Consider the following 12,867-nt stretch of genomic DNA (forward strand, 5'->3'; position numbering starts at 1 on the left):
GCTAAGGAAATGTATAAAAAGGCACGGACTATCAACTTTTTTAGAACATACTTTATACATTAAAACGTCATAACGCCACTGCAAAGATTCCGAGGAGTAATCTGAAAATGAACCGAAAAATTGACAAACAAAAAAAAAAAACGAAAAATGAATATACCGTTTGGGATTGAAACTGTTTTACCTTGGTCATTTCATGAAAGATAGATTAGTTTTTGTATCACTTGAATGTAGTTATTTATGAAAAATGAATATCCGAAATGTCCGAAATATGTCGGGAATAGTAAATGATAATCAGCGTATTCTTTTTGATCGTTCAAAGCATGATACACGTTTTTTTTATAAGAACAAACTATATGAGAACAAAAGGCTTCGATGGCCAAAATGCTAAGAACAAGTTAAGAAATATTTCAAGGTTATGCGGACTCGAAAGCACCCAATTTTTTAGGAAAATAGGTAAAAATGGTCACAAAATGGAGAAAATAAGAGCAAGTTAAGAACATCCAAAGGCTTCAAAATTTTTGGATGCTCTTTTAAAAAGAAACAGATAGTGTGGTTTTATCAATTGATTTTCTCCAGTTGATTCTATTGCTTTTTGCTATCATTTTTGTTCATTTTTCTGCTTCACCTCAAAGACTGGATAGTTCAATTACATGGTCCTGTAGTATATGGTAGCTCTCCACTTATGAGCTTTGTTTTGTTTTTTGACTAATGTAAAAATAGGATGAAGCAATGTTATTAGAACATTGAAAATTAGTTGCTGCGCCTCTAAGGAGGGGCTTAAAAAAGGCTTCCAACATTTTTTAATTTAATAGATCTCAATAGATATACTAGTCATAGCTTTCACTAAATGCCCCCACATAAAGATCATGTCATGCACTTATAAAGCTTTAATGCTTTAAAAGATTAAACATTAAAAAATAATCAGGAATAATTGATTGATTTAATTATTGATTGATTGATTGATTGATTGATTGATTGATTGATTGATTGATTGATTGATTGAGGCGTTCAAATATATTCCATTATAAAAAAATACATACTTGAAAAATTCATGCAGCTTGATAACTTAATAAAATTTAAGGAAAAGCTGGAAAAGCCTCTCAAAAATATATTTAAAAAGTTTATGGTACCATTATCTTACTGATTTTTACATCTCCTGTTTGTTTGTTTTTTCTCCTAGTTTCTTTCTTATAACGATATATGTCATGATTACTATACACTAAATAGACCTTTTCTAATAATGTCGCAGACATCTTAGATTGTAGGCAAAATATATGGACATACGCAGTGAATAAATCCACAAGGTAACCAATCAGAAATAGCTTGTTTTTTTTCATTGGCTGCTATATTTCAACATTTCTCTGTTGCTACTTTGCCTAATAAACAATAGTCAAGAGGATACTGCGTATAAAATTTATCAAAAAGTTATGCGCCATCTTAAGTTGGGTGAAGTAGAAACTCACTTATCCTAGTTAAGGCCCGGGGTCCACTAGCGTACGCTGTGTGTGACTGCACTTCTCAAGCAAAATCTTCTATGTTGTTGGTCAAAAGAAAAGTAAAGGAATGCCATTGTGGTTCATTCAGACGTACAGTCGAGAAAAGTTAAAATGCGCCTAAATTTCTTTTCAAGTGCATAGTCCTTTTTCATGATGCAATCTTTTCTCCAAGCTGATCGCAGCGCAGACAATGAAGAGACGCGCCTTCAGGAAGCTAGACTTTTTGAGTTTATAGCTAGCGATATACTTTCCCTTTATGGTGTTTCTGTATGACTGACTGTGTACCTAGTCTAACCACCGTTAAATGCCTTAACGTGCGCATGTAAAGTTTAACGAGTAAACAAACTTTTTTCAGGTTTTTGAAAAAGATTTACCACACTGAAAAGACGTAAAAACACTCTAAGTGAGGTAAATTATTTTGAAGACCAAAAGAAAAAATCAACCACGTTTGGATTCAACTTTACATATGCGTACATTCATCTTTTTTGTACTTTGCCGGTTGTTTTACTAAGTTAAGAAGGACTTTCTCGAGTTACGACCATATGATGGTATTTAAAGCTCAAGAAGCCCTATAAACAATAAAGGAAGTTATCAATAAAAATAAATTAGAGTTTGAACAAAAATATCAAATGTACATTTGAAAACTTAAGCAAATTTCTTTAAAGATTCTGGAAAAATAATTGAAATCATTGCTGAAGTGAACTTCTGACTAAATTACAGTAGTTAGTATTCAGTTTTAAAGACAAGAAACTAAATTTGACATACAAAACACTTTTTCTAGTCAATGAATCAGCTCATCATCATCATAACCAGTCTGCCATTTTGTTTGTTTTGATTTGCACAAGTAATATTGTAATTCGTGTTATATCATACACTGTTTTGATTTGCATTTATAACACTCGCTTCAGCTTTTCAAACCTAAATCAAAACTAAAATTGTAATATGTAATAATGATAATACCATATAACGTAATATGAAAACCGAGCATTTACGGAAGACACTAACTACGGGGATGCTTGGGCGACAAAACAAACAACAAAATTTCGAGATTCCAGTCTAATATCTATGCGTGAAACTATGAGTGCCTCCTCGTCGCTACGCTCCTGCGGGGGCAATTATTAGGTTCCAAATAAACGGGGGGCCTAATTGCCTGGGGGTTGGAAATTGTACTTCTGAAAACCCAAAATTAAGGTAAATATAGGCTAAAATAAGGCTATTTAGAGCAAAATAAGGGACCTTCTCTTTGACGAAGAGAGAATATTTACGAAAAATTAACAAGCGGGGGGGGGGGGGTGCGTTTATTTGGAACCTAAGAGTACAATGAATTCTTTCTTTTCCAGTCTACGCTCACAATTTAGACCTCAAAAAAATTTAGTTTGACCATACTCATAGCCCGTTCCACTGCTTCTATGAGTAGAATCTATTGCTATCTAAAGTCTTTTTATTTTATGAGAGCTATGCCGAGCCTGGAATTACTATCAATTTAATGCAATTTAGGGGTCATCGTAGTAAAAATTGGGTATAGTGCTTAAAAGACCCTAATTTCACCCTATAGGAACAGGATAAGAACAATTTGAGGCTCAAAGTTTCAAAAAATAAGCCAAGCTGCATAAAAAAATCTACTGGTGCTTATAAAAAGTGTGTAGTTATTTTTGCTTAGAGTTGCTTAGTATTCAGATAGACTTTTTGTAATTTCTCAGTAGGGGGCACCAATTCGTTGATCATAGTTGGAATTAGTGTAATTAATTTGCTTTATTTTGAATCGACTACTAATCTTGCATTAACAAGGTCATACACGTATTTTTCATATAAGAACCAACTGTATCAGAACATGAGGCTTCGATGGCCACAAAGTTAAGAACAAGTTAAGAACACTTAAAGGCTTTGTGGTCTCAAAACACCCTTTTTCTTAGGAAAATGATCAAAAATATTTACAAAATGGTCAAAATAAGAACATGCTGAAAACATTTTTAGGCTTAAATCTGAAAAAGTTAAGAACTTCCGAAAAGCTTCAAAAATTTTGGATGTTCTTATAAAAAAACATCTTTGCTTGAGATGAAAATAACATCGATTAGGGTTTGTGTTTTTGTGATTATTTGTTTGATGTTAACTTACTTAAGTGGTTGTTGTCTTAGTATGATTTTTCTTCACCATGTTTGTGGTGGTTCTGATTGCCTTTGTCTGGTGTTTGTTGCCCTTCGAAATAATTTTTTAAGCTTTGAAATACCTCCCCGGCTGCAAATTTTTGAAATTTCAGGCTTCATTTTCGTGAGAAAGATTTTTTGGTCGAGTAACCACTTGCTTTAACTGCACTGCTATAATCTTTCAATCTGTGTGTTAATTATATGCACCATTGCAATGTCTTCTACGGACCCAACAGCTGATTGGTTGAAAGTGACGTATGGACTGATTTTACGTCACTTATACAACCAATCATTGAATCCGTGATTTCAGAAGACATTACAATGGTGCATATCATGAATTAGAGAAATCTCTAATTTGTTTCTTGCGAAAATTGATCCGATTAATTGACTAATGTGTATATTTTTAGTTTTAGATTTGGAAGCACAAATGGAGCAAAACAGTAACTATTCCACCACCACCACCACTATCTTGCCATTACAGACGACAAAAGAAGAACCAGACCCGCTTCAAATGGCCAAAGATTTTGAACAGCATTTTAATTGTAAAGTGTTCCCTATCATTTTTGGAATAGGATGTTTTTGGAATCTCTTGATCATTGCATACTTCGTGAAAATCAATCGTGGGAAAGGTTTAAGGAATATGAGTTCATATCATTTTTTGATCATCATTTTAGCATTTGTTGATTTATTGGTAACCATGGGTATCACTGTTCGCTTTTGTTTCCATCCAATAGAAATTCTCGGTGAAGAAGCAGGACTGGTGGCTTGCATTTTAGTGCATACATTTTCAGCTGAAGTCGGCCCTATGATATCATGTTGGGTTCTTATTCTAATTTCATATGGTCGATATCGATCTATTGTGTATCCTTTGAAAGCGAGAATGACGAAACGAAAAAGCTGTTTGCTCAGTATAATTATTTTTATGGTCATTTGTTCCATTAACATTTATACTTTAATGAAAACGAAGATAATTCATGAACCCGGTGACCGCTCAAAGTGTGATTTTGGTGTCAGTGGTGTCTACATGGCGGTACAGTTAATTGTCAATTTCATTATCGATAGTCTCATCCCTTTAATAGTCATGGCGTATTTTTATTTCAAAATGAAGAAGAATATGAAAAAAGAGGTGACAACTAATAAAACGCGACATAATGAAAGAGCAAGTACATTTTCTTTGAGTGACCAAAGCCAACGGAGGAATCGAAGAGCATTGAAAACAATAAAAGGACTTCTCATTTTGTTCATCATTACAGTTTTTTGTATGCGAATTCTTTTCATGATCAACTTGCTGGCGATCCAACCAATAGCAACAGGGCATGAGAACATTACCGTCGTTACATATTCTACCATTGCATTTCCGGTTATTCTTACACTTTTCTATTCAAATAACATTTTAAACATTTTTGTTTACGCTAAAATGATTCCTGATTTCAGGAAATTTGTGTTGACAGTTCTTACGTTGGGAATGTGTGGACGAAAAAAGATGACTTCTAAACAAACTTTATCGGCTTATACCGTTTCTAAAAATTCAGTAATGTAAGCAGGAGCAATGGAGTATTGTTAAAGGTTTTATTTTTATATGAGTGTTCCCGTTTCCTATAAGACACATATTTCATATCAGGAAAGTCGTGTCTGTCTATTGATATATTGTGCTGATATAAGCAAAAAATGTTTTTTTTCCTCTTTCTGACCAGTCTTGCTCCACATCTGTGTCAATCCAATGTGAAAAAGTTTGTGAATTATAATTGATGAGTAAGCAAACGATACACGCTTTTTTTTTAAATAAGAATGGTGTTTTCTCATTTCATCATGGATATTCTTAACTTTTTGGCGAAAATCATCCAAAAATATTCTTCCGGTATTCTTGGGTTAAGATCGAAATTGGCGATCTACAGGTTAAAATGCATTAAAAATGGCTATCTTAGGTTCAGTTGCTAAATTCCATGATGGTGATATTCTTACCATATTCTTAACCTTTTGGCCATTTTCATGAACATTCTTATAAGGTGTATTCTTATAAAAAAAGCGTGTACCACTCTTATTTAAAAACAAAACCTTTAATTAAACATTAGTCTGGAAAAAGCATAATTTTTGAAAATAGAATAACTTGTAAAAATTTATCCAAGTTTTTGAAAGAAATGTTTTGGAGTCAATATTTTCTGTCTCAGCCAACTTTGAAGTTTGGAAGCTTTGGAAATTTCAATCATATTTTAGAACAAGAATATCACTGTAGGTGTAAATGTTTGTAGAAACATCTCTGAAATTCGAATTTGAACTTTATCTTATATGAATAAAAATAAATAAATTTGTTTCTCTACAACTCTCAAAAATCCCTGGAAGACATTCGACAAAAAAAACTACAACTTCTAAAAAATAAATAAATAGCCCCTCATCTCAAGCCAAAAACAACATATACAGAAAAATTACAATCCAAAAAATCGAATTTCACTATCATTAGAATAATTTAAAACAACACTGAAAATTAAATCAAACTTAAAGCCGGTCTACACTTTCGCGCGACATGAGCGAAAGCTTTTTGACGTTTTTGTCAGGTCGGTTAAAAATTGAACCAATTCTATTGGTCGAAATTGACGTAACAGAACTTTTTTTTTGTTCACGCGAAACTTTTTTATGACGAAATCTTTCTTCAGGAAAAAAAGGTTTAAAAAAACTGTCACCCATTTTGCGCGAAAGTGGAGACCGGCCTTTATAATCATTTTCCCGAAATACACCTGTCTCTCACGATTTTCGTACAATGAAAGCCTTGGTTCAATATTAGGATTCGATAATGTCAAATATCAGAAGCTATTAACTCCATATGCTCAAAAATGACGACAAATAACGTCATTCGGCCCTAGCAGGTATATCGAATCAAACAATAACAATGAGAATTTTAAAATCAACAATCTCAGCCAGACTGGTTTCGATATTTTAGTCAAGGCTTATAGCATTGTGTTCAAAAGCCCTACCCTTGTAAAATTGAACGGAGTTAAATCGCTAAATATGTAAGGGAAGCCATCATTAAGTAAGAATATACAACACCCCTGTCTCGCAGCCCCGGTGGAACTTTTTCCTCAGTGGGGATAAAAATTCTTATCGAAATCTTAATGGGGATAGAAATTTTATTGTTCCGAGGTTAAAAAATCCAGTGGGGATGGTTTTGGAATGCAATTTTTAAACATTGGATCTCGAATGGGGATGAAATCAAATTCAAATTCCTAGTGGGGCCGAAATTTTTGCCAAATTTTCCAGTGGGGCTGGGGTCCCGGCGGGTCTGTGACACAGGGGTGTTAGACAGCTCAAAAGCGACTTTAAATTTTCATGGATGTAATTTAAGTGAATTGCAAACTTGTAAAAATGGATTAAAACACAAATACACCCTTCCCACCCTTCACTGTGCACCCTCCCCTCATAAAAATAGAATTTGTATAAAATACTAACCGCCGTCCCTGTACATTCCACCTGTTAATCATTATTACGTTTTGCTGCTAAAATTTGATCTTTTCCCGATATTCCGTTTCGGGAAAGGTTTGAAATTAGTCGGATACAAAGCCGATTTGTCCACTTTATACAAAGGTGAAACAGAGTTAAGCTCACTTGAAAGATTCGAGTCTTTTTTAGTGGGAGCTGACAGCTGATTGGTTGGTGCAGACCGAATCTTATTGGTCGGTGCTGTCTTTTTCATGATGTGCGCATGCGCGTCTGGGTCGTTGATTGCGTCACTCTCGTCCCCATTCCCTTGAACTTCTAACATGACGTAAGGGTTGGTGATAGAGAAACTGTCCTGTTTTTTTAAAGAAGTTTTTGTTTCACCCTCACCTTTGGAACTGGTCGACTCGTGAACTACTTTCGGTGATTCTTTGATTGGACGGGGAGGTGCGGGTGGTCCACCCTTCCCAAGCGTTTTGAGGGCGGGAAAATTACTCGGCTTTCGATATCGAGCTCTAGGCGGAGCGACCACGTTATTAACATCAACGAATAAATGATTGATGGCGGAGGGCGGGTTTTTCACTTTATAAGATTCATCTTTAAAGTCATCGGCGTTGAAAACAAGCATTGCTTTTTGTTGTAACCGCCTCATACGCCCGTACTGATTACGTAATTTATTGACGTCAAGTTTTTCAGTCTCTCTCATCAACTCTTTGGCTCTCATTTGTTCTTTGTAAGCGTTTCTCGCTTCTTGGTCTGTGATGTAGGCACCTGAAAGAATGGATCAACAGATATTATTCTAACCGGTACCGGGTGTCTTTTTTTTGAAAAGTAATGTTTTAGCATTTAGCCTACATATAACTTTCGATCTAGGTGACCAAATTTGACAAACTACCCCTCAAAATTTAAGTTCATCACCCTTCCTCTTTCCAATGCAAAAAGATTGATTCTATAACAGTTTATAGAACTCGAGAAAATTCAATTCAAAGAGGGGAAATTTTTTCTAGGACACCCGGTAGGATATTCTCAACGGTTACGAAACGTAAAAACAAAGTCCGTGTACAATAATCAAATATGACGTCGCATTGACTTTGAAACGACCAGAGTGTGCTAACCTGATTAGCGTTCACAAATCAAATGACTGGAGTCGTTTATAATCCGTGTTATACCGTAATATGAGTGTTATACGATAATACAGTAATATGGGTGCTATATGAAAATACAGTAATATGGGTGCTATATGATAATACAGTAATATGGGTGCTATATGATAAGACGATAATTATTATAAGATAATATTAGTTCATATAAACTGTAACAATGTCATTCATTAACAGACCTTTTCATAAATTAGGTTACAAACATCACTCACCTCGTTTTGAAACTATTGTCATGGTGATTAATTCACAGCGGATTTTATCAAAACTATACCTTCTATTCATAAAAAAATCATTTTATGTCTCAAGAGACATAATTACCATGGTAATTGTTTGAATACGAGGCAAGGGATGTTCGTGACGCAATTTATGAAAAGGTCAATGTCATTCTACCAAAGCAAAACTCCATGAGGCAAGGGGGTTGATTTTCCTAGGTTAAAATCCTGGTGGGTTAAACTATCAGGGGTAACTTTTATGTCTAGAAACAAAACAACAAGAGCATAACATACCTGGTGTGACTTTTGTAATATCGTTTTTAGAAGCTACATCTTGACGTGACCTCCTTTGCTTAGATGATACGTGTTGTGCGGACGATTTGGCGTTCTTTGAAGAAGAGTTTGATTGTGCTGAATGCAAGTTCGAGTTTGTGTTTTTGTTGTGTTTATTAGGTGATGATAACATGAGGTGTGGCGTGTCCGATGAACCGGCAACGAAACCAAGACAACCTACCATGACGTCATCGTCGTTGACGTCATCATATTCTTCTTCATCGCTCGCTGTGAATAGAAACAAAGAGAGAGGTGTAAAATAAGAATGTTTGTTTACTCATTCCCATAATTTTCCCTCAGCCTGGACATTGGGCTTTTCCAGAAAAAAACCGTATACCTCCTGTTGAGGAGGGCCATCCCTATGTGGCTGGAAATGATGTAACCCCCTGGAATTCCAGGCAATTTCACGTTTAAAACCCTCTGGAATTCTGAACTTTAGTATGATTGAAAAAGCTACCTCCATGGAATTCCACTTATTTTTGACAGATTTTTGTATCTCACTATGGAATTCCGCCACATATTAAACCTTAATCCCTTGGAACAACAAAAATGGACCTCCTCAACAGGGGGTATACAGTTTTTTCTGGAAAAGCCCATCCGTCGAATTGATCTGGACAGGTTCAACTTAACTTAAACACGACTATCGTACATCATACATACTCTTGTTAACAAAATCCTAAGCATATTGTGGTCCAACTTGACTTTAATTCACACCAATAATCTATAATTCTATAATCTTCAATAAAATTGATGAAGTGATGAATGCTTTGTGATGATAATCTCACCAAAATATTTCCATTTATTTCTCATTTTGTTTTCTATATTAAGAAAATAGACCCAGTAGGGAACACTAAAACGGCTGGTGAAATTATTTTTAAGCAACCATAATACGTTTTCTTTTATTAGAACGTCCAAACGTTTTGAAGACAAAATGTGCTTAACTTTTGGGTTTTAATATTAAAAATGTTCTTAAGTTGTTCTTATTTTCAGTATTCTTAGTAGAATTTCCTAGGAAATTTCACGTTTTAGAGTTTTAAATGTTTTCTAAATGTTGAGTATTACTCATCTTTTCCGCCTCGTATATACTTTGCTCCTATAAAAAACCATGTAATCTTTCTCTTCCTTCAAAAGGTCTATTCAAAAAAAGGTCTGAGTAGATTTGGTCATGTGAGGGTTTGGGTGTGACTTTATATTACCCAAAAAAGGGCGAAATATAACTTTTTGAAGTCGAGACTTTCCGTGTAAATATTGCCAGGGAATTAGCCACGAGGTTCCAAATCTGGAAGGCCAAGGAATTAACTTGTCACCATAAGGTTATACTTCTTCAAAAAACTAAGTGAAAGGTACTCAGCAAAGGCTTTTTAAGTGGATTGACAGCAGGGAGCTTATATAAGGAAAAATAAGAAAATAAAGAAAAGGAAAAACAGGAAAAGATGACAAAATGAACTTTGATTGTCAAGTAAAAGAAGCTAGCCTCCGAAAGCACAGTTGGTTAGTTGGTTGCTATCTATAAGATGAATATCGCAAATCGTTTTCATTATATATCATTTGTAATCATTTGTAATCATTAAACTGGCGATCATTCGAAAAATTGCAAATATCATTTGTTCCCATATGTTAAGTTTAGTAAAGTTTCAATTCAAACAACCTTTAATAAAATGGAAAAATCTTAGAAAATCTCTACTACTACAATCAGCTACAATAAGAAAAAACATCAAAATAACGCCTAAAATAGTAAACGAAGTCCAACTGCAGTAGTAGACAAACAGACAGACAGACAGAAAGACAGACAAAAAAAAACGCAAAACCTTCTAGAGGTATAAAAAAGACCGTACATATCATTTCTTCTTACCGAGTCTGTTGAACATATAAAAGGGGTAAGTGGAGAATGTAAGCTCCCTTAAGGATTGTTGAATATAAATGTTGTACATCATTCTTCTCGACGGTTATGTTTCAAGAATAATTCAATGAGATGGGTGCTAAGACTTTTAATGATAATCCCCAAAGCAATGGATAGATTCGATGCATCAATATATTAATCGTTGTATAATAATCGTAATGCTAATCATAACATCGTCTAAGACTTCAAAAATGTTTATTAGAACCCAGTCTCCTTGCACTTACTCTTGTCTCCCGAATAGACGTCCCCCCGCTAATTGTTAAGAGACAAAAAAATCCATCCCCCCGCTCTTATTAAGACCCCCCCCCCCGCTAATTAAATTCGAATAATTCAATATTTTATTACAGTGTAGATAGACCTTAAGGACATGTTTTTTTTTGACTGTACCAAAATCAGGTTTTCGAAAATCGTGAAAATCACTTTATTTTAATTATTTCGTCATTCGCATGATGAATTTTCCCAAAATTTTGATATGTATTGAAATTTGGGAAGGGCTTTAAAATGAGCTATTTGAAATTTCAAAATTCGGAGTATTTCAGGATTAATTAATCATGGAGTGTTTTGGATCATATCTCACTCCATGACTCATTGTTCGGTCCTGAGGAGGTTTCTATGCATGCATGAGGTAGCCTAAAATCATAAAATAGCCCGAGGAGTAATTTTTTTAAAGGCCGGAGTGAGTTAACAATTCCCGTTTTCTTTAGTTCGTTCCTTTCTTATCAACTAAACAAAAATCTCAAATCACCTCCCCGATAGATAGACTTGTCAGGAAAATATATACGATTAGAATTAGCACCTAGATTTCAAAAATGATCAATTTGATCCCATTTTCCTCCGTTTTTTTCCAAAAAAAAGAGATCGATGTGAAAATTCAATCCTTTAGCTAAACCCTGATATAAGTTTCGTATATAAATAGGACACGACAAAGGCAAAATATAGAGCCGACTTTATAAATCCGAAATAGACTATGATTTTTTTCATCCTGAAATACTCCGGATTCAACAAGCAATATCTTAAGTTCCATAAAAGCTATTAAGATCGGACAAAATGTATCGGACAGAGCTACTAATCTATTTTTTTATTTTTGAATAACGATAAGAAAGGGTTCAGCTGTCTCTGTGAGTGCCGATTTGAACCGGGTTGGTTGAAAATCGGCATTTTGGTACAGTCAAAAAAAAAACATGTCCTTAAACTTGTTCTAAAATTTTCCATTTTGTTAGTATTGGTTCTTATTTTACATGTGTTCATTTGTTAAAGTTTCTTTTTTGTTGTTGAAATTGATACCAGTTAGAAAAAATTATGTCTTCAAATTAACCCCCCCCCTCTTATTCCATCCCCCCTGCTTATTAGAATTTAGAAAATTTTCCTACCCCCCTGCTTATTCAGACCCCTCCCCCCCCCGTCTATTCGGGAGACAAGAGTAATATGCATATTGGTGATATGCACATTTTAAACGTCTTCTGACATTACATCATAGACGCAACACTTGATTGGTTATTGATTGGATTACAACCAATAAACTATTGGGTCTACACGTTCTCTTTATAAGAACAAACTATGTAAGAACATGAGGCTTCGATGGTAAAAATGTTAAGAACAAATTAAGAACATTTCAGGCTTAGAACTAAAAAAGTTAAGAACATCATAAGGCTTCAAAACTTTTTGAATGTTCTCATAAAAAAACTTGTATGATGTAATACCAGAAGACGATGTTTTGGATTCTACACTCTTCTTCTCGATCAAAAAACATCGTCAAAAACTAACAACAGCTTTGCAAAAGACCTTTCTTTCGCTTTCTACTCTTCTTCACTTCCTCTTACTGATTCTTCCACATGGAGCTACTTCTTCTTTGAACAACAACATGTTTTCTCACATCAATTAATATGTACTTAGCAAATATTTAATAATGATGGAAAATTTTGAAGATTTGTAACGTGATCTATTGAACACATTTTTCATGCCATAACTCTAACTTTCATTCTTTATGAACGAAATATTAGCCCTCGGAGAATCTTGGGGGGGGGGGCTGACAAAGAGGGATTTTTTTTGATAACTTTTGAAATATCTATCCAACTGACTTGAAATTATGCAAGTGTGCACCAAAGTATGAATTGGCATCATTGGTGAAAATTTCGTTTCGGGGTAGAAGGTCAATTTTATGCCACCTGTTAGTATCGTGTATTTTACGACTGG

At 34.5% G+C, this 12,867-nt stretch overlaps 1 protein-coding gene across 1 annotated transcript in view; it reads right to left on the reverse strand.

Annotated features, from left to right (window-relative positions):
- Positions 1-7,038: 7,038 nt before the first annotated feature.
- The window catches only part of LOC136802875 (TBC1 domain family member 30-like), a 33,962-nt gene continuing 28,133 nt past the window's right edge, over positions 7,039-12,867 (reverse strand). Inside the window, exons 10-11 of the mRNA XM_067059631.1 lie at positions 8,736-9,002; positions 7,039-7,840 (exon numbers count right to left, since the gene is read on the reverse strand). Of these exons, the coding sequence (XP_066915732.1) occupies positions 7,116-7,840; positions 8,736-9,002 (992 nt within the window). The 3' untranslated portion in view covers positions 7,039-7,115. The remainder of the gene's footprint in view (positions 7,841-8,735; positions 9,003-12,867) is intronic.

Source organism: Clytia hemisphaerica, unplaced genomic scaffold (genome assembly GCF_902728285.1).
Source record: "Clytia hemisphaerica strain Z4C2 unplaced genomic scaffold, Clytia hemisphaerica genome assembly, whole genome shotgun sequence".
NCBI classification, from domain to species: domain Eukaryota; kingdom Metazoa; phylum Cnidaria; class Hydrozoa; order Leptothecata; family Clytiidae; genus Clytia; species Clytia hemisphaerica.